General features: G+C 42.8%; 1 protein-coding gene across 4 annotated transcripts in view; it reads left to right on the top strand.

Annotated features, from left to right (window-relative positions):
• Positions 1 to 26,127, top strand: part of CDK5RAP2 (CDK5 regulatory subunit associated protein 2) — a 185,303-nt gene that overhangs the window by 1,750 nt on the left and 157,426 nt on the right. For all 4 annotated transcript variants that reach the window (XM_031654462.1, XM_031654463.1, XM_031654461.1 and 1 more), the window contains exons 2-3: positions 6,753 to 6,820; positions 10,404 to 10,471. In XM_031654462.1, the coding sequence (XP_031510322.1) occupies positions 6,753 to 6,820; positions 10,404 to 10,471 (136 nt within the window). The remainder of the gene's footprint in view (positions 1 to 6,752; positions 6,821 to 10,403; positions 10,472 to 26,127) is intronic.

Below are 26,127 nucleotides of genomic sequence, written 5' to 3'. Positions count from 1 at the left end.
ATTTCATCATCCCTTTTCTGTCTGTTTTACTTCCACTGCCCCAATATATTTGGAGTATGGCTTCTCTCCTGTATTGTCCTTTGCACCTCTAATAGTTTTTTATACTACAGTTTGAAAACTATTATTTATTTATTTATTTATTTGAGTCTTGCTCTATCACCAGGCTGGAGTGCAGTGGCGCGATCTCAACTCACTGCAACCTCTGCCTCCCGGGTTCAAGCAATTCTCTTGCCTCAGCCTCCCCTATAGCTGGGATTACAGGAGTGCACCACCATGCCTGGCTAATTTTTGTATGTTTAGTAGAGACGGGGTTTCACCATGTTGGCCAGGACGGTCTCCATCTCCTTATCTCGTGATCTGCCCACCTTGGCCTCCCAAAGTGCTGAGATTATAGGTGTGAGCCACCATGCCCAGCCTGAGAACTATTTTTTAAATATAAATCTGCTCTTCACAGTCTGCTGCTTTATACTTTTAATGCTGCTTATTGCTGTTACCGTAACTTCCATTATTATTCTCTCAGATAGCCATTCTCATTTCAGTGCTTGTTGGCCAAACACTTGAGTTTTGGGGTCCCAGGCCTAGCTGGGTTTCAATCCCAGTTCTGCTACTTAACAACCCCTTGATTTGGGGCAAGTCACTCATCCTCCGTGAGCCTCAGTGTTTATCATCTGTAAAAGGGGTTGGTGTAAAGCCTAGGGTTGGCATAAGGATTAAAATGGATCTTAAAAAGTTTAGTTCAGTGTCTGACCTGGAGTAACTACTCAACAGAACAGCAAACATTCTCCTTTCCCTCATCTCCCTCCTTTGCGGGACCTAGATACTGCATACATTCCATCTTAACCATTTTAAAGCATGGCTCAGTTGTATTAAATCTATTTGTGTTATTGCTGAACTGTCACCACTATCTATCTTTGTAACTCTCCATCTTGCAAATGCAAAACAGAAACTCTGTTCCTGTTAAAACAGTAACTCCCTATTCCCCTCTTCTTCCAGCCTCTGACAATCACCAGTCTATTTTCTGTCTCTATGATTTTTTTTTTTTTCCTAAGACAGGGTCTTGCTCTGTTGCCCAGGCTGGAATGCAGTGGAGTGATCTTGGCTCACTGCAACTCCCGCCTCCAAGGTTCAAGCAATTCTCATGGCTCATCCACTTAGTGGCTGGGACTGCAGGCAGGCCCCACTACACCTGGCTAATTTTTGTATTTTTAGTAGAGACAGGGTTTCACCAGGTTGACCAGGCTGGTCTTGAACTCCTGGCCTCAAGTATTCTGCCTGCCTTGGCCTCCCAAAGTGCTGGGATTATAGGTATGTGCCATTACACCCAGCCTGTCTCTATGATTGTGACTACTCTATAAGTATCGCATATTAGTAGAATAATACACTACTTGTCCTTTTGTGACTGGTTTATTTAATTTAGCATTATGTCCTCAAAGTTCATGCATGTTGTAGTATGTGTCAGAATTTCTTTCCTTTTTAAGGCTTTTCTTTTCAATTTTTTTTAGAGACAGTCTTGCTCTGTTACCCAGATTGGTCTTAAATTCCTGGACTCAAGTGATCCTCCTGCCTCTGCCTTGCTAAGTGCTGGGATTACAGGCACAAGCCACTGTGCCTGCCCCTCACCAATATTTTTATTGTCCTTTTGATTATACCCTTAGGGTGTGACATGGTAGGTATCTCATTGTGGTTTGTTTGTTTGTTTTTTTTTTTTGAGACAGAGTCTCACTCTCTCACCCAGGCTAGAGTGCAGTGGTGCAATTTCAGCTCACCGCATCCTCTGCCTCGTGAGTTTAAGCGATTCTCGTGCCTCAGCCTCCCAAGTAGTTGGGACTACAGGCGCATGCCAGCACGCTTGGCTGATTTGTATATTTTTAGTAGAGACGGAGCTTCACCATGTTGGCCAGGCTGGTGTCAAACTCTTGACCTCAGATGATCCGCCCACCTCGGCCTCCCAAAGTGCTGGGATTGCAGGAGTGAGCCACCGCGCCTGGCCTTCATTGTGGTATTGATCACACGTTAATGGCTACTGATGTGTTGAGCATCTTTCCATGTGCCTTTTAGCCAATTGTACACTTTCTTTGGAGAAATATGTATTCAAATCCGTTGTCCATTTAAAAAATGTGAATATATTTTGACCCAGCAATTCCACTTCTTGTCATCTATTCTAGAGAAATCCTCATGCTTGTGCATAACGGGACCTTATAAGGACATTTCATATGACAATGCATGTAAAAGAAAAACTTGGAAACAAATTGAATTATTATCAGTAGGGGATTGGGTAAATACACATCCTTTCAAAAGTATCTTTCAGACTGTGGCCCGTTGGTAGCTCATGAAATTCAATTTAGTAGGTTGCAACCAGGATTTAGAAAAGTGGAACAGAATAGAAAACATTTCAAGGATGAAGGGTAATAATATTTCTTCTGCGGCTCATGGTCAGTAAAGTTTGAAGAACACTGCTGTAGAAAGCTTTGTAGGAGTTAAAAACTTTGAGGCATATCTATTTGTACTGTCAAGAAAACATCTTGTCATGAAAACATCTCTACTAATGAAAACATTAAGTAGAAGAAGGATGTTGTAGCAAGATATATACTGTTTGATTGCATGTGTTTTATTTTTAAGCAGCAAAATTAAAACTATCAATGTAAAAACACATAAAAAGATCTGGAAGTTACAGGTCTTTTTGATAACAGTTACCTCTTAGGTGGGTACTAGATGGGAGTGAGGAGGAGCCAAGGAGAACTTTAGGCTTATCTGTATTTTTTTTTAAATTTATGTATTTTTCTCTAATTAAGAATAAAATAGAATGAAAAAGGGGTTGTTAAAAGACAAAAGTGAGCTCGTTGGTGTAATCGTCTGAATGTTATGTCTGGTCTCATTCACGGCTCTCGTGAAACAATTTGTCAAGGAGACAGTCCTGTTGGGTCTTGTGGTTTGAATGGACATTTGTTGCTGGCATATATAGGCATAGAAAGAGGTCACTCCTTTTTGGTAGCAATAGAGCAAGATAGGAGGATGTGGTGGTGGAGCTCAGGGGAAGGTCCATTCAATCACTTAAAAATTGTCCACAGACAGTTGCTATAGCAGGGCGCGATGGCTCACGCCTGTAATCCTAGCACTTTGGGAGGCTGAGGCAGTCAGGTCACCTGAGCTCAGGAGTTCGAGACCAGCCTGGCCAACGTGGTGAAACTCCATCTCTACTAAAAATACAAAAAATTAGCTGGGCATGGTGGTGCGTGCCTGTAATCCAAGCTACTTGGGAGGCCGAGGAGGCATGAGAATCGCTTGAATACAGAAGGCGGAGGTTGCAGTGAGCTGAGATCACGCCTTTGCACTCCAGTCTGGGCGATAGAGTGACAGTCTCCAAAAAACCAAACCAAAACAAAACAGAAGAGTCATTATGATGGCTGTGCCCTGTGTTGAGTGATGGAAACCTTATGCCTCAGTCCATTTGGTCCTTACCACCACCACCACCACCCCTTATCCCCAACCTCAGGGAAGGTGTCAGGGGTACCAGGGTGGTGTAGGTTCAGGGCAGGGGGTTAAAGTCAGGCTGGCTTGGAGTTTCCAGCCTATTAACTTTTGGGTCTTTGTTTTTCCTCGTTAGAAAATTAAAAAAAAAAAAAGATAACATTAAAAATCACCACCTACTGCAGAAGGACTATGGTGAGGATTAAACCTGATTTTAGTTTCAAACATTCAGTTTAGAAAATGGACTTCAGCTGGGCGTGGTGGCTCACGCCTGTAATCCCAGCACTTTGGGAGGCCAAAGCGGGCGGATCACCTGAGGTCAGAAGTTCAAGACCAGCTTCAACATGGGGAAACCCCGTCTCTACTAAAAATACAAAATTAGCCAGGCGTAGTGGTGCACGCCTGTAATCCCAGCTACTCGGGAGGCTGAGGCAGAAGAATTGCTTGAACCTGGGAGGCGGAGGTTGTGGTGAGCCGAGATTGCGCCATTGCACTCCAGCCTGGGCAACGAGAGTGAAACTCCGTCTCAAAAAAAGAAAAAAAAAAGAAAGAAAAAAAAGAAAGAAAATGGACTTCAGTCCTGTGGTGAGGATGAAAGGGAAGGCTGCCTGTCCTGTGCTGAGCGCGGTGTTTGTGTGGAACGGGTGCTCCATATAAGGCAGGTTTCTTAGATTGTGCTTTATTTTGCATGTGAGGAGACTGGTACTCCACCATGTGTCACGTTTATATACGAGCTTTGGGCAGTCCACACACAGGCTAGCAAGGGGAAAAGTCACTGGGATCCTGGACTTTGGGCTCGGCTTTGCCAGTAACTTTTGTGATTTTGAGCAAATCAGTTCCTAACCCATTTCTGGGTTTCAGTCTTCTCATCTGTGGAGTAAGATCATATCCGAGCCCTTTTGTTTTGCTTACATTGTTTTTATTTCTGGTGAGTCTCCCTGAGCCCCCAACCTTAATTGTAAGGCTACAAGTGAATGATCAGAATGGAAAGTGGGAGCTGCTTGGGGCTGGAGGTGTGGTTGGAACTGACTGGAGGGTGCAGATGACAGAGGTTCATAGCATTTTAAAAGTGGGTAGGTAAAGCCCAAGTGGAAAGTTGGCAGGATCCAAGCAAGAATTTCTGCATTACATAGTGGTTTTGTCTAAGAGTTGGGATGTCAAAAGTCATTTTTCAAACTTCAGTGTTTGCCTGTAGGAAGTTTGTCTAAGACCAAAATCGTTGGCTTTGTTTGCTAGGTACTTTTCAGCTGTGATTGATCTTGGCTTGAGTTATTCATGGGCAGTTTCAGCCAGTGGGAGTTAATGTAATGGCTCTGGTGGAGAGAACCCCAGATTGAGAATGTAGGACCAGACCTTAGGCCGAGCTTGGCCAATAACCTGGTGTGTGTGACCTTGGGCTTCTGGACCACTGTCTGCAAAAGGTGATGGTTGAACTTTATTTTAGTTTTTAAAATTCAGTTTAGAAAATTGACTTTGTCCTTTTAGTGATGTTTATTGGAGGAAATTGAGAATTATACAACATTAAAAAGGAAGAAAACCTCTCATTTCCCTACTGATGATGACTTTTAATATTTCAGTGTATTTCCTTTGTCTTGTTATATATCTATAGCCCACCTATTTCCAAAACGGACTTGAGGTGACTTTAGTATTTATGTACTGTATATATTGGTTTTCATAATTGAGGACATATTCTCTTTATGTTTTTTCATTTGCCTTTATAGGGGACACATTTTTTATTTATTTATTTATTTATTTATTTATTTATTTTGAGACGGAGTCTCACTCTGTCACCCAGGCTGGAGTGCAGTGGCGTGATCTCAGCTCACTGCAACCTCCGCCTCCTGGGTTCAAGTGATTCTCCTGCCTCAGCCTCTCAAGTAGCTAGGATTACAGGCACCTGCCATAATGCCCGGCTAATTTTTGTATTTTTAGTAGAGATGGGGTTTCACCATATTGGCCAGGCTGGTCTTGAACTCCTGATCTCAAGTGATCCACCAGCCTTGGCCTTCCAAAGTACTGGGATTGTAGACATGAGTCACTGTACCCGACCTGGACACATTTTTTTTTTTGATCATTTTCTTGATGTTGGAATTTTATGATATTTCCAATTTTTTGCCTGTTTTTGATCTTGAAGGTACATTCCAACTCCAAAGTTTGGTGGTCAGGCAAAATTGTCTGAGGAGCACAATGAATTTGGATTTAGAGGCATGGAAAGAGCAAACTGCCAAGAAGTCAAGCTGAGTTTCCATCAACTCCTAGTTTACAGCGTGGGATAGGGAAGCATTCGTGGGGGTTGGACGTAAAAGACCGAGCTTCTGGACCTGGCTCTCTACTGAACTGCCATGTGACCCTGGCTAGGACAGTGAAATTGTCTGGGCCTTGGAGTCTTCCTTTGAAAAATGTGTGTACCCTCAGGAAGTTAGGCAATTCTAATGATGGTAAATCTTTTATAAATTGTAAAGCACTGTAGGTTTCAAGGCGACATGATATTTTGCTTTCATTTGTGGAGTACCCACAATATACTGGACCTTGCTGTATCTTGTTTAATTGCCAATTACTCTGTGAGGTAGCTGCTGTTCTCCTTTTACAGTTGAAGAAAGTGAGGCTCAGAGAGATACATGGCAGAGCTTAGAATAGAATCCAGGGTAGTGTCTTTTGTGTCACACCACACCTCCTATTATGGGTTAGTTTTCTGTCAATGTCTCCAGATCCTCACTGAACGTATTTATGTAATTCAACCAGGACAACTTCTTGGATCAGTGAATTTTGCATTGTTTGACATTCTTAAAGCATCTGAATTTGTGTCTGATTCCCAGAGGTTGTGATAGGCATATTAGTGGTCATAATGATAATAGTAACAACAATAATAGTTGCCATTGATTGAACACTTACTATGTGCTTTGTGTTTATATACATGAACTAATTTAATTTTTACAGGGAGGGCATGGTATCCCCATGTACCAGATTAAGAGAGCGAGACTCAGAAACATAAGTAGCTTGTGCTTGTCACAGTGCCTCTGCCAGTAGCACATATTTGGCACACAGAACGTGATGTATGACTGAATGAATGACATTACTGAAGGTCACTCAGCTATCAAGTGTTGGAGCTGGAACTCAGACCCAAAGCCTGAGTTCTTAACCTCTGTGCTTCATGCCTCATAGGTAGCTCAGCTGTGTGCGTCCCTCCGGGCCATGGGATGATTGTCATGTGCAGTCCAGACAGTCGTAACAGTTTCTGTTGTTCAAACATTAGCTCATCTGTTATCTCATGTGTTCTCTCCTAGTGGCCTTGTTCCCAATGTACCAGATGACCTGGATGGCATCAACCCTGATGCTAGGTTGGGAAATGGTGGTAAGTACACAAAACCAGGCCTTCTCTTGAGTAAAGAACAAGGAAAGTAGACATTAGACTGTGAGCATCTTGAGCTTTCATGTCTCTGGGGCCCAGAGGCTTCCCTGGATTGGCATACAGTAGGTGCTGAGTATTTTTTGTATGTATTGATTTGCTCTCCACCTCCTTTCATAAACACTGGACTAGAGGAATTGCTGTCCTTTTGGCCATACTTCATGAGTTTCATTTGTTGCTACTAAACCTATAGGGACTTAGTGAGCGTTTGCTGAACTGAACAACTGCATGGAGGCTGGACATTGAATTGGCGGCTAGGCCAGTGGCTGGAGGCCCAGGAGAGCTGCCATCTGGACTCTAGCGTGCCAAGACCTTCCTGGCAGGCTGTTGGATCCTGTTTGCCGGCTGAGGCCCAGCATTCCTACACGGGCCTGCCCTTTGGAGACAAATAGCTGGTTAGACCACAGGAGACGGCACTGAGTAAACAAGTAGCGTATTGTGTTTAAGCTGGATTATGAGGAGACTTTGCAGTTTGGATCTAGCTAAGCATTCTTCATAATTTTTATTTCTGAAGAAAGTGAATGCTTAAGCATCTCTGTGGGTAGTGCTAGTTTTTGTAAAATATCTCTAAGATATTTTGACTTGTGTGTTTTTTTCTCTTTTCCACAGTGCTGAGATAAGTGCAAAAGGAAGGAGATTTTGGAGCAGACAGGAAAAGAGTCCCAAGGTTTATTTCTGGAAAATCCCTTAACTTACAGGGCACCCTCATGTTTTCCTCAGGAACCTATTAACTTTTACTTTATTTTTACTTTTCATTTTTTTGAGACAGGGTCTTGCCCTGTCACCCAGGATGGGAGTGCAGAGGTGCGATCACGCACACTGCAACCTTGACCTCTTGGACTCAGGCGATTCTCCCATCTCAGTCTCCCTAGTATCTGGGACTACAGGCGTGCGCCAAGACATCCAGCTAATTTTTGTATTTTATGTAGGACGGTTTTGCCATGTTGCCCAGGCTGGTCTTGAATTCCTGGACTCAAGCGATCCACCTGCCTCAGCTTCCCAAAGTGCTGGGATTATAGGCATGAGCCACTGCACTCACTGGCAACTTTTACTTTAAATGCAAAATCTAACAAGTCTGATGTGAGATGGAGTCTCGCTCTGTTGCCCAGGCTGGAGTGCAGTGGTGCCATCTCGGCTCACTGCAACCTCCGCCTCGTGGATTCAAGCAATTCTCCTGCCTCAGCCTCCCGAGTAGCTGGGATTACAGGCATGTGCCACCACGCCCAGTTAATTTTTGTATTTTTAGTAGACACGGAGTTCACCATGTTGGCCAGGCTGGTCTCGAGCTCCTGACCTCAGGCGATGTGCTTGCCTTGGCCTCCCAAAGTGCTGGGATTACAGGCATGAGCCACCGTGCCTGGCTGGCTTATTTCTTAATTTAGCCGATAGTATACATCTGTTTCATGCCCAACTCTGGGCTCAGTGCTAGAATTCAACCTCAAACGTGTTTACACTTAAGCTGAGAAGACAGACAAACACTTATGAGAAATCATATGATCAGTGTCAGGAGCAAAGACGTATCAAGTGCTGTGAGAGGGGATTAAACGGAGATTTCCTCTGGTGTGGAGGTGAGTCAGGCTAGAGTTTCACAAGAAATTGATATTGGAGCAGAGACCTGAATAAGTCGGATGTAGGTAAGAAAAAAGGAGGGGATGAGCATCCCAGACGGGTGAGGGCATGGCCCATTTGAGGAACAGGAAAACAAACCAGTGTGCTCTTCACAGTCTGCCCTGCCCATTCCTTAGCCTCTTTTCTGCTAAGTGGTTTCTGAACACCATCCCCACTCCCACCTCTGTGCTTTTGCCTGGGCTGTCTCTCCTTCCTTTTGTTCCTCATCTGCCCAGTTCCTGCTTGCACCCTCTTTAAGACTCAGCTCAAAGCTCACCACCCTTTTTGGCTCTCCCCAGGCTGACTAAGGTGTACTTTCCTCTCTCAGCATTGTGTATTTCACTTTGTCTCCTCTCATTTCATTTATTCCCGTTGGCTACTTTTAAAGTATCAGAATCAGACTAGTTCTCAGCCGCCTATACTCCTTCCATCCTACTCCAAACCACCATGATCTGAGGCCTAGATTATCCCAATATTCTCCTAACTGGTTTCCCTGTTTCTCTCCTAAGCCCCTTACAGTCTGTTCTCAGACAGGCAGCCAGAGGGAGCCTGTAGAAACCTAAGTCGAATCATCTTACTCCTTAGCTCCAAATCTTCCAGCAGCAACTCAGAGTCCTTAGAAGAGTCTAAAAACTGTATACAGTCTGTCCCCGTTTACCTGTCTCACCTCCTCTCCTGCTGTACCCCTTTGTTTATTGAGCTCCAGATTATTGGCCTCTTGACTGTTCCACAGACCCACTGGGGACCATACTTCCACCTCAGGCTTCTCTCTGAATGTGGAGAATTCTCCCCCAGGTAACTGGTCCTTTCTCTTCAAGTCTGCCCATATGTCACCTTCTCAGTGAGACCTTCCTTAACCACCTTACTTAAAATGGCAGTCCTCACCCCATGCCTCCTATTTCCTATCCTTACCTACTTTTTTTTCCTCCATAGCATTTATCACCTTTTAACATATTATGCCGTTGTCCTTTCGTTTTGTTTATTGTGTTTCCTCCCTTTAGACTCTCAGCTGCATTTGTTTGTTTTATTTCCTGATGTTTCCACATCTAGAAAGGGGCCTAGCAGAAAGTGGGCTCTCAGTGCATATATTTTGGAAGAATGAACTTATTCTCTCAGCACACATTTACTGAACACCTACAAAGTGCCACGGGTATTCAGCCTGATAACAGTTAGTTTAGATCTCCATCCTGCCCACTCGATAGGGAACCTCTTGGGTGCAGGATTAGTGTCTCCTTCACCATTGTTTCCTCAGTACACAGGATGGGGCTTGGCACTGAGTAGGTGTGGAATACATGTTTGTTCAGTTAAAGATGCTGCGGAGAGGTTTGGTTGTTGGCACAGTCTTTAAAGCAGGTCAGCAATTTCCGGTCCACTGCTTGCTTTTGAAAATCAACTTTTATTAGAACACAACCACTTTGTTTCTGGATTGTTTGTGGCTGTTTTTATGTGACAACAGGATTTGAGTAGTTGTGACAGATTTTAGGCTTTGCGTATGGCCCACAACGCCTAAAATATTGTCTGGCATTTTAAGAAAAAGTTTGCCAACCCTGCTGTCAAGTCAGTTAGACGTGCTTTGTTGTAATTACTGACATGAGAAGATGACACTCTGTTCAGTAAAGTAATTTCACGAAATAAGGAAGTACATATCAGGACAGTCTGCTTTGCAAAATGCCTGACGTGTTTGCTGTGTTCATCCTCTGATGTGCGCATTGTTACTTTGGGGTTAGTTTAAGTAATTTGTAAATTAATGGTTTAGAGCTTTCCCTGGACTAAAATCAGTAAATCACAACAGACAGCAGGTACCAGCCGCGTGCACTATGGAAGCAGTTCATGTTGTTTTCCTCTCTGGGCTCTATTCCTCAACAGGAACCTTGGGCAGTTTGCATGCTGTGACGTTTTCCTCTATTTTACCTTTTTACAGTGCTCTCAAATGTGTCAGAAGAAACAGTGTCTCCCACCCGAGCACGGAACATGAAGGACTTTGAAAATGTAAGTGGAAATACCAAATTACTGTCCCCAACGCATCATGTCTGCTGCCCCTGTCCAGCCAGACCCAGGAAAGCTGTGTTTCTTGAGGTCTAAGTTCGGTGATGCCAGAGGTAGGAGAGGTGCCATGTCTCATGGACATCCTCTGTGAGACTTTTACGTCCACATGCAGTCAGCCCGTTATACAAGGGCCAAATATAGGTTTTGCTGGGATCAGCAGTTTTCAACTTGGGGTGAAACTTTTAGTTTTCAACTTTGGTTTTCTAGTTTGGTGTCTTTCTGGTGTCCTAAAGGTGAGGATGTGTCCATGTTGCACAGGTGAGGGGAGCTGACATTTGTCAAGGGCCTTACTATCACTCTAAGGCATGTTATTTATGGTCCTCTGTTTGATGCTCACTGCAACCTTTGAGATATTTTGTATTATTCCCATTTTACAGATAAGGAATCTTAAGACTAGGAGAGACTTGTTTATGGTCATATAATAGATAAGTGTCAGAGTTGGAATTTGAATCCAGGTTTTTATTAATTCCAAAGCCATTATTCTTTCCACTGCATTGTGCCTCCCCTTGCATTTTGTAAACTTTTATCTTTGTTGCTCTTGAATGAAATGTGAGTAACCTGTACCCAGTACTGTGTAGTTTTTTTTCTGAGAATGGATTACTTGGTGATAGATTTGGCTTCAATACCTAATGTCTTCCAGCATTGTGTCTTTCATTTATTAGCAGAGGGGGTTTGTTGTCAAGTAACAGGAAAATAAGGTTATTTTCCCAATTCCAATTCTCTTTAACAAGTTACCTGTTCAGTGCTCTCATTTATCATGGGAAGAATTAGACCCTTCTTCATTTGTAAGCAAATGAAATCCGTACTATGCAAGACACAAGAGATATTTATCGGAGAGAAGATGGAGGACATAGAGAGAAGGACATTCCACAATTATGTTTCTCTCTCCCCAGTTGTCTTTACAGAACAGAGCGGTGCTGTCTCTGGATTTAATTTAGAATACTCATTACTGCTAATAGTTATCTGCAAACCACCAGTGACCAATTGAAGAAATGACTTGTCAGATCTCTAATGGAAACAAGTAATTTCTGAGCTTTGAGTTGTTATAATTTCAGCTGTACAACTCGATCTATGCTGTGGGGTCTGGGGCCTCAAACGAATGAGATTTGATTATTCTACATCGTGTATAATTAAAATATGCTCTACTATTAAATGGTTGTTCCTGTTTTATCGTAAGAGTAATAACAGCTACTGTTTATTGAGCTCTTGCTCTGAGCTGGGCACTTTAAGTGCTAAGCTCTTTGTATATGTTACTTTAATATTAAAGCGGCTCTGCAAGATGCTTATTTCATTTTTGAAGGGCACTGCTTTACATTTTATTTCTAAATTGGAAAATTTCACAGGATATTAGAATTTTGATTTCACATCTTTTATCTGCTTATTGAACGGAAAGGAATCCCAGAATTGAACACAACCCTCTTTATTATATATAGCAGAAACTGAGGCCCAGGGATGTGACATGGCAAAATTGTTCTCAGAGGCAGTCTGTGCTGCCTGAGGCCCATGGCTTCTGGAGCCAGGCTGCTTATTTGTCCACATCTCCTGGGTGCCTTGTGGCCGGTCACTTAACTTCTCTGTGCTTCCCTCATTTTAACAATGGGCATGATAACAGTACCTACTTCATAGGGTTGTTAGGAGGATTGAATGAGTGAATATTTGCAAAGCATGGAGTACGTTCTATGTGTTTGCCATCGCTGCTTCTTCCTTTTCTTACTGTTACTGTTATAATTACTGTTATTTTTTTTTCCCTCTGCCATGTGATTCAAGTTTCCCTTGTTCAGATGTGTTTTTGGTGACCTAAATCCTGTTTTTCTTGAAGGTGAGGGAGAGCCTTCTATGCCAACATGTTTTAGGATTTATGTTTTTTTCTTTATGACTGTAGTCCTTTGGCTGCTATTAGGTTTTTATGGCATTAATATTTTTTATTGTAGCATTTTCAAGAGCAAATTCTGCAGCCGGAATTGAAATGGCCACACTGTTCTCAGTGTCTCCCTTTCAGGTCTTTATGAGTCACTGAAATTTTTCATTTGGCCTGAGTTATGAATGCATGATCTCTGTGTAGTGGTAGTCTGAACTTCCTGTGGGATGCTTATAGGAAATGCTCTTGGCATCTAAAGCTAATTTTAGAGTCAGCATGCATATTAAGGAGGGGGCTGAGATACTTTGGATTTAAAGTGGAAACTCATGATTTGTCCTATTCTAGTCTCAGATGATTGATACCTAACCATCAAGAGTTGCATTTAGTTGGGGGCTGGCAACACATAGGTCCCCTTCTGGTTTTCCTCAGAGTTCATCCATTTAATAAACATTTTTAAATGTACACCACTGTGCCAGGCTCTCTGCTGGGGGAATCTGCAGTATATTAAGACCAGGTAAGTCCCCCTATCCAGAGGCTCACAGTCTGATTGGGAAGATGGATAGAAAAATAGTGCAGGGACAGAGGTAAGTATAGGGTGCTGTGGGGCCACAGAGGAGGGGCTATGACTCGGGGTTCAGAGAAGCCTCTCTGGAGGAGATGTTGCCTGAGTTGGGTCATCAGGGACAGGTAGGGATTGATCAAGTAGAGAGAGTTAGGGAGCATCCCAGGCATAAGGACTCACATGTGCAAATGCAGAGAGAGGCATGACAGGGTTTGATGAGTTCAGGGACCTGTAAGTTCTCTTTGGCTGGAAGGAGGCTGTGTGAGACGAGTTGAGAGGTGAGGCCATTGAAGCAGGCAGGGGCCAGCTCCTGCAGGTTCTTGAATGTTACACTGCTTTGTTTGGTTTTTGTCCTGAAGATGAAAGGGAACCAGCAATGGATTTTAATCTGGGGAGGGAAATGACCAGAATAGTGCTTTCAAAAGCTTACCAGGCTGGTGACTATGAGGAGAAGAGTTTGGAGGGGAGCAAGGCTGGTGGTAAGGTGATGAGTTAAAAGGCTGCTGTGGTGGTGTGGGCCCAAAGGGAGGAATGTGGAGCTAAGGGCATGGAATGAAGGGATATTTAGAATAGAGCTAATTTCAGAGCTGGAGGAGCTCTAGGAATCATCTCTTCCAGTCCTTTCATTTGACATGTGGGGACTCTGAAGCCCAGACAGGGGTAGGGACTTATTCAGGCTTTGAACCCAGGTCTTCTATCAAAGGAAGTCCTTTCTATTTCATTTGACTGTTCTGTGCAAGTACTCACTCTGGCTTGTGAAAACCACATGTCTTCCTTTTGGTCTTTAAACTGGTAATCTATTGTCTAATATCCTCGTTAGCTGAGGGTATAATCACCTGTATGGCAGGCCTTATGGTAGGAAGTAGGTAGATCAGTTGCTCTTCTATGGGAGCCTGTCTTACTGGTCTTCCCTCCCTAAACCAGAGGAGGCCTCGCGGAGGCAGCATTTTGTGAAGGCCTGTACCTGCTGTGACTTGTTCTGGACACTAGTATGTATCTTGCTCTCCCTTTAAAAAACATGTTTTTTGGGTGAGTGGGGAAGACCCAGAATCTGGTACAACATATGCTGTCCAAGTAGCTATCTTTATGAACATATGGAAGAGTTTAATCCTGGCTTTTGACAGGGAATGACATGGATAGCTTTCCATTCTCAATATTGATGGATGGCGTTATTGGCTGTGTAATATTAAATAAAGGCTTATTAAAAGGGATAGATTGAGCCATAATTTATAAAACCTTACTGTGGGACATTTCAAGTTGTTTCTAATTTCTCACTTTTATAAACAAAGCTGTGATGAATCTCCTTGTGCATGTATCTTTTTATAGTTACGTGATTTTTTTTTTTTTTTTTTTTGAGACAGAGTCTTGCTCTGTTGCCCAGTCTGGAGTGGAGTGGTGTGATCTTGGCTCACTGCAACCTCCGCCTCCCAGATTCAAGTGATTCTCCTGCCCCAGCCTCCCAAGAAGCTGGGATTACAGGCATATGCTACCATGCCCGGCTAATTTTTTTGTATTTTTAATACAGACAGGGTTTCACCGTGTTAGCCAGGATGGTCTCACCGTGTTAGCCAGGATAGTCTTGATTTCCTGACCTTGTGATCTGCCCGCCTTGGCCTCCCAAAGTGCTGGGACTACAGGCATGAGAAACCGCGCCTTGCTGAGTGGTTTTTTTAAAAGGGTAGATTCCTAGAAATGAGATTTCTGGATGTCGGAGATATTAAGCATATATGCAATAAACAGTAGATACTATGGAATAAGATTTGTTATGTCTAGCAGCCTCCTTTCTAAGGAATTGAAAGAACTCTTAGCCAGGTATGGCTGAAACAATTTCCTGTATCCTGTCCACACCTAGTCTCGTTATCTTTTGCTGTTCTTGTCTTATACCCACCTATCCTGAGATGCTGGCATTCTTGCATTGAGGCCCTTATTCCTGTTGTTGAACATTCTTGGCCTCAGCCGAGGCAGTTGGTCAAATTTAAGTGTTTTGTTTTTGGTTTCACTAGGATGTTTGCATCTTTAAATTTGCTGTAATGTGTTGTGAGTTACTTACTACCAGATCATAGCTCCCTCACCTTCCACTCCTGCCCCACTTGTATGGCCCTGAAGCTTTCAGAAGCACCGTGGTGTATAGATACAATGTGGATTTGAGAATGATGGGGACTGGGTTTCAGGCTTGGCCCTGCCACTTACTGACCTGTGGCCTTAAATTGGTTGTTTCTAAAACCTCGTGTGTAAAGTGGGGCTGCTACTGTCTTTCCTTCAGAGTTATTAATTAGGTAAGGTATGGAAAGCACCTAGAATGATGCCTGGTGGATGGTGGGTACTCAATAAATGCTGATGTCTGCTCTAATCCGAAGATTCTGTTGACTACAACCACTGCCCTGGGTTCTGCCCCATCAGTGTTCAGTTTCTGTACATCCTTCTGTGATGTTTCTTTGACCTTGGAATAAAATCCCTAACCATGGTCCATGAGAACCTGCCCTGTGTGATTGGCAGCTTCCTGTCTCTCCGAACTCAGCATATTCCTCTCCCCATCGTACACTGCTCTTGCCACACAGGCCGCTCTTCCTTGGCCACACCCAGCTTGTCCCTGTGCCAGGGCCTTCATGCATGTTCCACCCTCTGCCTGGACACCCTTTCTCCCTTTCCTTGAATGGCAGGCCCCTGGACCTTCTTGCCTCAGCTTGAATGTGACCTTGTTAGAGAGGCTATCCCTAACTCCCTTCTCAACTCATGATTCTCTCTTCTAGCAAGTACTCAGCACCCTGTCTCTCCCACCATGACTCTTGTGACAGTTTGTGATTATTTCTTTATTAGTGTACTTGCTTAACATGTGTCTCTATTCAATGTCTGGTACTCAACACTGAATCTAAGAAAATTGTAGGCACCTAATATTTGTTGATTGAATGAATGTGTGACCCTGTATGGAATACTAAAGCTCCGAATTTTGGTTGCTTTATCTGTAAAACTGGGAAAAAATGTTTATCTGAGGCTTGGGAAAAGTAAAGAACATGCTAGGATAGTGCCTGCTATACCAGATCTTTAGCAATCAGGGCGGCTGCTGTTTTGGTTATTGTTACTAAAGTGGCTGGAGAGGAGATATGCCTAGAGACACATTTAGAGGCAGACAGCTTATAATGAGGATGGGGGCATGCAGGGCCAGAGTCATAGGAAAACAAGCAGTAATGAGGGCAAGGTGAGGCTAAGAGTGGGAGAATGAGGGTGAGCTTAGAACACGGCAGGAGTGTAAGAATTGTGTGGATGCCACTCAGTGGAAGTGGTTGAAGACCAGGTCTGTAGCTGGCAGAGTGAGTGTTGTAGCCACTTTCCATGGAGCTCTGTGCACAACATATAGCCCGACGGTGCTAGGGTTTTTTGCAGAGATGAGTACTTGGAATCAAGTAGGGCTCATGGCTGGTGGGGTAAAAGTGTTAAGTACAGGAGTTCGTTTGTGTAGTGGGACGACCTGCTGGATTGAATGCTCTGAGTTCCTGCACCTCTCTCTGCATGTCCTGGCCATGCCCTCCAAAAATGGCCAGATGGAGGGCTGAGTAGTGTAAATTTTTACAATCTTTTTGAAGGCCATTTGGAAAGAGATTTTGATAGTCATAAATATAAAATTACTCTTGAGCCCAATAATCCATTTTGGGGAAATTGATCCTAGGGAAACAACCCAGTAGAAGGAATAAAGCTCTGCTGATGAAGGTGTTTGTGACCACATTGTGTATCATTGTGAAAAACTGTAAGGAAGGGAAATTATATATTATATTTGTTATCTCTTTGCTTTTGACAAACGTGTATTGAGGATATTTCACAGATGAGGAAGCTGAGGTTGGAGAGATTAAACAACTTGCCCATGAGCTTATTGTGATTGAGAAGCAAAAAGAAGGCAAAATTCAAGCCTGGTCTTTCTGATTGTAAAGCTGGTCACTTTCCATTAGAGCACACTGAGTCCATCAGTGCACAGCAGAGAAATGGTTAAACAGTTGACTGAATCACTTCAGTGGAATGTAGTGCAGTTATTTCAACTGATAGTTTTGTGTAATTCTGCCACAATGTGAAAAATGCTTAAGAAATATTAAAGGAAAGCAATGGAATATGCAAATTCACTTATGTTATAATTCTGCAAAAATGTATATTCATGAGCAAAGGTTGAAAAGAATATGAAAATAGTTGGTTTCATAAGGTAGTTAAATTCCAACTGGTGTTTGAGATTCAGTTTTAAATTTCTGTTATTGAGGCTGGGTGTGGTGGCTCACACCTGTAATCCCAGCACTTTGGGAGACCAAGGCAGGGGGATTGCTTGAGCCCAGGAGTTGTGACCCAGCTTGGGTCACAAAGTGAGACCCCATTTCTACAAAAAAATTAAAAAGTTAGCTGGGCATGGTCATGTGTGCTTGTGGTCCCAGCTGCTCGGGAGGCTAAGGTGGGAGGATTGCTTGAGCCTGGGAGGTTGAGGCTGCAGTGAGCCATGAATGTGCCACTGCACTCTAGCCTGAGCAACAGAGAGAGACCTTGTTTAAAAAAAAAATTCTGTTATTGCTCCAGTATTATTTATAATAGAGACTTACCTAGTAACAGTTTTCTTGATGATTTGAAGACACCAAGGAGAATATCAGCATCAGAAATCGATTCCAAAGTATCCTCCCCTCTTTACTACCTCACTTAGCTGCTGTAGGCAATATTATATTACATGCAGTATTGTTTACTAGAGATCAACTTTAGGTAGCCAAGTTCATGGTTTTTGTTATGGCTAGGTGAGGTCTAACAGTTTTTGTACTTTCAAAAAGGTTAAAAAATTCATTGTGACCCAAAGATTGGCTTATTGACGGCCTGAGAAGTGAATTTCTTTTTCTTTTTCTTTTCTTTTTTTTTTTTTTTGAGACGGAGTCTTGCTCTGTTGCCCAGGCTGGAGTGCAGTGGCACGATCTCAGCTCACTACGAGCTCCGCCTCCCCGGTTCACACCATTCTCCTGCCTCAGCCTCCCCAGTAGCTGGGACTGCAGGCGCCCGCCACCAAGCCCAGCTAATTTTTGTTGTATTTTTTAGCAGAGACAGGGTTTTACCATGTTAGCCAGGATGGTCTTGATCTCCTGACCTCGTGATCCGCACGCCTCGGCCTCCCAAAGTGCTGGAATTACAGGCATGAGCCACCGCGCCCGGCCTCTTTTTCTTTTTAAAAAAGGCTTTACTCTGTGTGTGTGTATACACATACAATTATTTAAGATAGACAATATCGGCTGGGTGCGGTGGCTCACATCGGTAATCCCAGCACTTTGGGAGGTCGAGGCGGGCATATCACCTGGGGTCAGGAGTTTGAAAAAAATACTAAAAATAAAAAAATTGGCTGGACGTGGTGGCACATGCCTGTAATCCCAGCTACTTGGGAGGCTGAGGCAGGAGAATCACTTGAACCTGGCAGGCGGAGGTTGCAGTGAGCTGAGATCGCGCCACTGCACTCCAACCTAGGCGACAGAGTGAGACTCTGTCTAAAAATAAAAGACAATACCACCGTCTATGTATGCAGACTATAATACTTCCCTAGGTGTAAACATTTAAAAATTGATGACTTCATGGAGGAAAGATGCCATACTGTCTTGAGACTGTGAGTGGGATGGCAAGTGGTGCATAATCACAGGGTCAGCAACAGCCAGGATCGGCACAGACCATTCCCGGTCAATAGTGAGTGGAGAACACAGGCCTTGAGACAGCAAGATGGGTGGGTTGGAGAAGATCTCTTCCCTTTAGCGCCTTGGTGTTGCCTTCACTCTGCGCGATTTTTAATGCTATCCTGTGTTTCCTGCTTGCTGAGTGCAAGGCTCTGCCAGGTGCTTTAGTTCATTTGGTTGTCACAACACCCCTGTGAGGGAATTGACTTTATCTTCATTTTATAGATGAGCCAACACTGGACAAAGATGTTAAATAATTTTCCCAAGGTCACACAATGTAAAAGTAGCAGCTCTTGTAGTTTAGTCTGTTTCTGCTGATCGCAGAGCTCTTGCTCTTAGCCCTTGCTGTCTTGGGTGGAAAGATGATTTGGTAGAGTGAGCCTCAGCTTTGGAGGCCCAGGTTCTTGCGAGCCTTTGAAACGGACAGCCAGAATTAGGCGCACTTTGCTTAGATTTCAGTTGAGGTAGGGCTGGTTGGAGTTGCCCTGATTCCTTTTTATGTTTTTGGTTTTTCTTCCCTTTTAGATGGAACTTCAGACTAGGCAAGGCTTTTGACAGAGAGTGGGAGTAGGAGGAAGCCAGGATGATTGACTACTAGCTCCTGCAAAATTTTTCCTGCTGCTAAGCTGGGGCCCTTCTCCAGTTTCAGAAAGCACCACCCCATAATCATGTTGGGATGTTTCCCATTTCAGATGGCTGCACTTCCACAGCAACACGTGGTTTCCAAGGGCTGGAACGTGGCAGATACAGCCTTGCATTAGCTTACTTTTGAGCATTAGGTTTCTAAGTCATATTTGGTGGGTTTTATATTTTGGGTGTTTATTCCTACTGTATTGTAAGCTGTTACCAGTTTTTCCACCTCAAGTTTTTTTTTTCTTGTTTCTCTTAAAGGGAAAAGTACACGTGAGAAAAACAATGTTTTAAATTCCCATGTTGTAGTAGGCACTATACTAAACATTCTAATTAATTTCTTTCAATTCTTAGACTAGTTCTTTGAGATAGTTATAATAATCCCTTTTTTACAGATAGAGGAACTGAGGCACATAGGAAAAGTGAACTTCAGTAAGGCCATACAGCTAGTAAAGTGGTCTGGATTGTATTTATTCATTAATTTGTTCACTCATTTAACAAATTGTTGAATATCTGCTCTGTCTTAGATACTTGTTAAAACCTTGGAGGAAACAGCCATGAAAGATCAAGTGGATTATATTCATGTAATAAACATGATAATAATAAACACGCAAATAGATGAGACAAATATAGATTGTGAAAAATTCTAGCAAGAAAGTAAGAGCTGTGCGTTAGAGAGTGAGCTGGTTGGGGTGGTAGAGATGGGGCCCACTTTAGATGGCGTAGTTGGGGAGGGCCTCCCCAAGGCAGTGACATTGGAGCTGAGGTGGAAGGGATGAGACCGAGCCATCCTGGCAGACGCTGCAGAAAGAGCTTTGTAGGCAGACAAGGGCTTGACTTATTTCAGGACTGGAAAGGAGGCCAGTGAGGCTGGAATATTGTGAACAGGGGAGAAGATGATACCTGATGAGGTTGGAGAGGTGGTCAGGGACCAGATGATACAGCTCTTTGTAGCTGTGGCAGGGAGTTTTATTCTAAGAATGATGGAAACAAGAGCTAATGGAGGGTTTACCCAGGGAGTGGTGTATACCAGATCTGTCTGAAGCCTGAGGGGGCTCTTATTACATCACACTGCCTTAAAGGAATTCTTTTCTTTTTTTCTTTTGAGATGGAGTCTCACTCTGTCGCCAGGCTAGAGTGCAGTGGCGTCATCTTAGTTCACTGCAAGCTCTACCTCCTGGGTTCAAGCCATTCTCCTGCCTCAGCCTCTGGAGTAGCTGAGACTACAGGTGAACACTACTACGCCTAGCTAATTTTTGTATTTTTAGTAGAGACAGGGTTTCACCATGTTGGCCAGGGTGGTCTCGATCTCTTGACCTCATGATCTGCCCGCCTCAGCCTCCCAAAGTGCTGGGATAAGCCACCGTGCCCAGCCAAGAACTTCTTTTTTTAAAAAATTTTTAGGCCGGACACAGTGACTCACGCCTGTAATCCCAGAACTTTGGGAGGCCGAGATGGGCGAATCACCTGAAGTCGGGAGTTCGAGACCAGCCTGGCCAACATGGTGAAAACTTGTCTCTATTAAAACTACAAAAATTAGCCAGGTGTGGTGGCGGACACCTGTGATCCCAGCTACTCGGGAGGCTGAAGCAGGGAGAATTGCTTGAACCCGGAAGGCGGAGTTTGCAGTGGGCTGGGATTGTACCACTACACTCCAGCTTGGGTGACAGAGCGAGACTCTGTCTCAAAAAAAAAAAACCAAATATATATATATATTTTGACAGATGGTCTCACTCTGTCACCCAGGCTGGAGTGCAGTAGCATGATCATGGCTTACTGCAGCTTCGACCTCCTGGGCTCAAGTGATCCTTCTGGCTCTGCCTACCAAAGTGTTGGGATTACAGATGTGAGCTACCCTGCCTGGCCAAGAAATTCTTAAATGTGTCTGTCCATCTATTCTGCCAACCATTGGCTATTTAGTAACCATCTCTTGGGTTACAGTCGAGTGCACAAGGTGGTTATGGGATGGGGGTGGGTGGAAAGCCAAGCATCCAGCTAGGACAATTCAGTATGGTCATTGCTCTGATAAAGTAGAGAGTGTATGGAAACATGTAGAAGGATCCCCGGTCCAGCCTGGTAGTGGTATTCAAAGAAAACTGTGAGAGAAATGGTACTAAGCAGAGAACTGAACTGGCCATGGTGGAAAAGATGGTGCTTGTATTTCATTTTATTCATTTGGGACTGTCTGACGTTTGCTGTGACCTTCTAAAGGCGTATTTTCCTTTGCTATATACACAAATTTCTTTAACTATAAATAGGACAAATATTCTTTCAAGTGTTGCTGAGAATTTTAGCATTGTGTACAATGGGGGCATTCTAAGCAACCTCCATAAATATTTTATTGGTAGCTGAGTAACAGAATAAGGTTTCTCTTTATAGGAAGCATCTGGCGGGGTAGTCGTTTTGTTTGAATGAATGTTTTATGTGCTGTTTCCTTAAAAGGAGGTGCTAATGAACCTATCAGTTGTTTCTTGTGCTTTTCTTGTTAACCACAAAAGTGAAACCTTAAGTGTTAACAAGAGGGCCAAGGGTAGATAGTTTGAAAATGTACTTAATGTGAAATATGCTTATCGTTTTCTTTTATTCACTGATAAAATTGTATTTATGGGCTGGATGTGGTGTGTCATGCCTGTAATCCCAGCACTGTGGGAGGCTGAGGCGGGTGGATCTCCTGAGGTCAGGAGTTCAAGACCAGCCTGGCCAGCATGGTGAAACCCCGTCTCTACTAAGAATAAAAAAATTAACTGGGCATGGTGACACACATCTGTAATCCCAGCTACTCGGGAGGCTGAGGCAGGAGAATCGCTTGAACCTGGGAGGTGGAGGTTGCGGTGAGCCAAGATCGCAACACTGCACTCCAGCCTGGGTGACAGAGCGAGACTCCGTCTCAAAAAAAAAAAAAAAAAATTTACTAAAAAGAATATGATATGCTATTAAAAATTGTTTTTTAAAAAGCTGGAAAACATATGTGGTGAGTGTGAAGATATACTAGCATCTAAGTGTAGCTTTTCACATTTTGCCCTAATTCATTTTAGTTATTTTAAAAATCAGCTTGAGATATAATTTACATAAAATAAAATGTACCAATTTTAGGTGTTGGATGAACTTTGACAGATGTATATTCCCTTGTAATCACTATTGTAATCTGTATGTATGTATGGTTATAGTTTTTTATATGTGTGTACAGTTCTTGGCATATGTAATGATCACTATAATCAGAATATAGAACAGTTCCATAATCCCAGCCACTTCCCTTTTTTTTTTTTTTGGCTTCTTTGTGGTCAGATCCTCTCTTCACCCCAAGCCTCTGGCAACTAATGCCTGTTCTCTGTCCTTGTAATTTTGCTTTTCCCAGAATGTCATATAAATGGAATCGTACAGAATGTAATCTTTTCAGACTGGCTTCTTTGCCTCAGCATAATGTCTTTGAATTTTATTCACGTTGTGTGTTTCATAGTTGCTGAGCACTCTTCTGTTGAATGGATGTCTACTGTTTATCCATTCACCCTCTGAGGGACATAAGAGTTTTTCCCAGGTTTTGGTGATTATTAATAAAGCTGCAGTAAACATTTATGTACAGGTTTTTTGTGTCAAGATAGGTTTTCATTTCTCTAAGATAAATACCCAGGAGTGGAATTGTTGAGTCACATGTTAAGTATAGTTTTTTTGTAAGAAATTGCCAAAGTATATCTAGAGTATCCGTGCCATTTTGCATTCCCATCAACAGAGTATGAGAACTCCATTTATTCTACATCAGTACTTGGTATTAACAATGTAAACAATTTATTTTACTAGGCATAGTGGGTCACATCTGTAATCCCAGCACTTTGGGAGGCCCAGGCGAGTGGATCATTTGAGGTCAGGAGTTCGAGACCAGCCTGGCCAACATGGTGAAACCTCGTCTCTATTTAAAAAAATACAAAAACTTAGCCGAGCGTGGTGGTGTGTGCCTGTAATCCCAGCTACTCAGGAGGCTGAGAAAAGAGAATCACTTGAACCGGGAAGACAGAAGTTGTAGTGAGCCAGGATTGCGCCAAGCCTGGGCAACAGAGCAAGACTCTGTCTCCCACCCGCGCCCCCCGCCAAAAAAAAATTAGCCATTCTAGTAGGTGTGTACGGTATCTCATTTTTTGTAGGGACAGGGTCTTGATTCTTTTTTTATACCTGTTTCTCCACTCAGACTTTCTATCTTTCCATTCATTTCAAGATTGTTGTCTTATGTCTTAGCACATGATTTTGCATGTTGCAAACATTTTAGTCACTTGACTTTAAAAGTTTCACATTTTAGCCGGGCGCGGTGGCTCAAGCCTGTAATCCCAGCACTTTGGGAGGCCGAGACGGGTGGATCACGAGGTCAGGAGATCGAAACCATCCTGGCTAACGCAGTGAAACCCCGTCTCTACTAAAAAATACAAAAAACTAGCCGGGTGAGTTGGCGGGCGCCTGTAGTCCCGAGGCTGAGGCAGGAGAATGGCGTAAACCCGGGAGGCGGAGCTTGCAGTGAGTTGAGATCCGGCCACTGCACTCCAGCCTGGGCAACAGAGCGAGACTCCGTCTCAAAAAAAACCAAAACAAAACAACAACAAAAAAGTTTCACATTTTGAGGCTGGGCGTGGTGACTCACACCTGTAATCCCAGCACTCTGGGAGGCCGAGGTGGGTGAATCACCTGAGGTCAGGATTTGAGACCAGCCTGGCCAACATGGTGAAACCCCGTCTCTACTAAAAGTACAAAAATTAGCCGGGCATGGTGGCACATGCCTGTAATCCCAGCTACTTGGGAGGCTGAGGCAGGAGAATGGCTTGAATCCGGGAGGTAGAGGTTGCAGTGAGCCAAGATTACGCCATTGCAACTCCAGCCTGAGTGACAGTGTGAGACTCCGTCTCAAAAAAAACCACAACAGTTTCACATTTTGAAATCGTCAAATTCATTTATTTTCTTCTCACAAAAACCTATGAGATTGATTTTATTATCCCTGTTTTAAAGTTGAGGAAACTGAGGCTCAAAGAAGTAGCATGTCTAGTTTGCATCATAAAAGAGAGTTAAGATAGGACTTAGTATTGTCTCCAAAGCCGCTAATCTTTCTGCCTTACCATTGAGAACTGAGCTTGAACAGTGACTTTGAGAATGGAAAGAGAACAACAGATGCACGAACTATAGCATGGACAGGCACACTGCATTTAGTAAATATCATCAGCACTTGCTTCACAATTCAGAGTCTCAATAAAAGATTGCATTTATCTATTACTACTTTATTTTTATTATTTATAGGAAATTTATATGGTACAAATATACAGAGTACTTCTAGATGCATACTATCATATCAAGTAAATAATTACGTATTCATATCCCCTGCCCTTTTAAAAAATAGTAACCTGTCTATATAATGTTCCATAGTATAGTGTTTTTATTTAACAATGTATCTCGGACATAATTTCCTATGAGTGCACAATGTGGTCTCTCATTCTTGTTTATGGTTCTATCATATTCTATTGAGTTGACATACTATAATTTACTTAACCATGGACAAATTGACTTTTAATAATTCACATTAACCATAGACTAGTAGACTATTTGACTTTAAAAACTTTAAAAAATGAGGCCAAGTGTGATGGCTTGCACCTATAATCCCAGCAAGTTGGGAGGCTTAGGTGAGGATTCCTTGAGCCCAGGAGTTTGAGGCTGCAGTAAGCTGTGATTATACCACTTCATTCCAACCTGGGTGACAGAGCAAGACCTCATCTTTAAAAAATAATAATAATAAAAAAAAACTTCAAAAGAAGTGTAACATGCATGCAGGCCTACCCACAAATCGTATGTGAACAGTTTAATGAATTATCAAAAAAGGAGCATAACCTATAACCATCACCAAAGCCAAGACATGGGACATTATCAGTGCCCCAGAAGTTTGCTTTGTGGCTCATTCCACGCACTAAGCACTTTTCCTCCCCACAGGTAACCATCATCCTGGACTAATTTAAAGTCCCTTCCTAGCTTGTGTTTCTGTCCCTCTCTTTGTAACAAGGAAAAGAGAGGAATTTTTTTCCCCGCAAAGGCAGAGACTTAAAAATATGTGAAACAGAGAGGGAGAACCTGGGGATGTTGGTAGGATTTTGGAGAACATTTAACTATTTAAACATGGTGATAGAAACATACTAGGAATTGCTTTACTGTGTAGGCTAATATCTGTTCTTGAAGTTAAGTTAGACTGCACAGAAAAGTTTACTGGATGAACCAAACCAAAAAAGTCAGGAATTTTCTCTATAGGCAGTGAGGTTGAATTGACAGATCATAGTTACTGGAGTCAGACAGCAGGATAGGAATCCCAGCCCTTCCCCTACTAGCGTGATCTTTGATCATGTATATAGTGGAGACAGTACTTTTGCAGTGTTACTATAAGAATTGAGATAATGTATGTAAATTATCTGGCTAGGTGCTTGTTTACATAGTAGGTTCTCAGTAAATATGCTTTTTCTTACTATATTCTTTTTTCCCCCAACTTTTTATTGTGACAGATTTCAAGTGTATGAAAAGTTGCAAAATAGCACAGTGAAAAACCATATATATTCATCTAGATTCATCATTAATGTTTTCTATATTTGCTTTATCTTTTTTTTTCCTGTCTCTGCTCATTTGAGTTAATTGCAGACGTCATGACACAGCACTCTTAAGTACATTAGCATGTGTCTCTTTCTTAGGACATTTTCCTGTAAAATCATAATATTATTACCTAATAAAAAGTTGTTATTCAAGTTTCCCCAGGTATCATCATATGGTTGTTTTTGTAAAGAATTCAAGATTTTATTGTACTTAGTAGTTGTGCCTCTTCAATCTCCGTTTATTTAGAAGAGTTTACCAAACATTTTTGCCTTAGGATTGT

This window comes from Papio anubis, chromosome 13 (assembly GCF_008728515.1).
Source record: "Papio anubis isolate 15944 chromosome 13, Panubis1.0, whole genome shotgun sequence".
Classification (NCBI taxonomy): Eukaryota; Metazoa; Chordata; class Mammalia; order Primates; family Cercopithecidae; genus Papio; species Papio anubis.
Note: the sequence above shows the minus strand (reverse complement) of the source record. Positions and strands in the feature narration are given on the sequence as shown.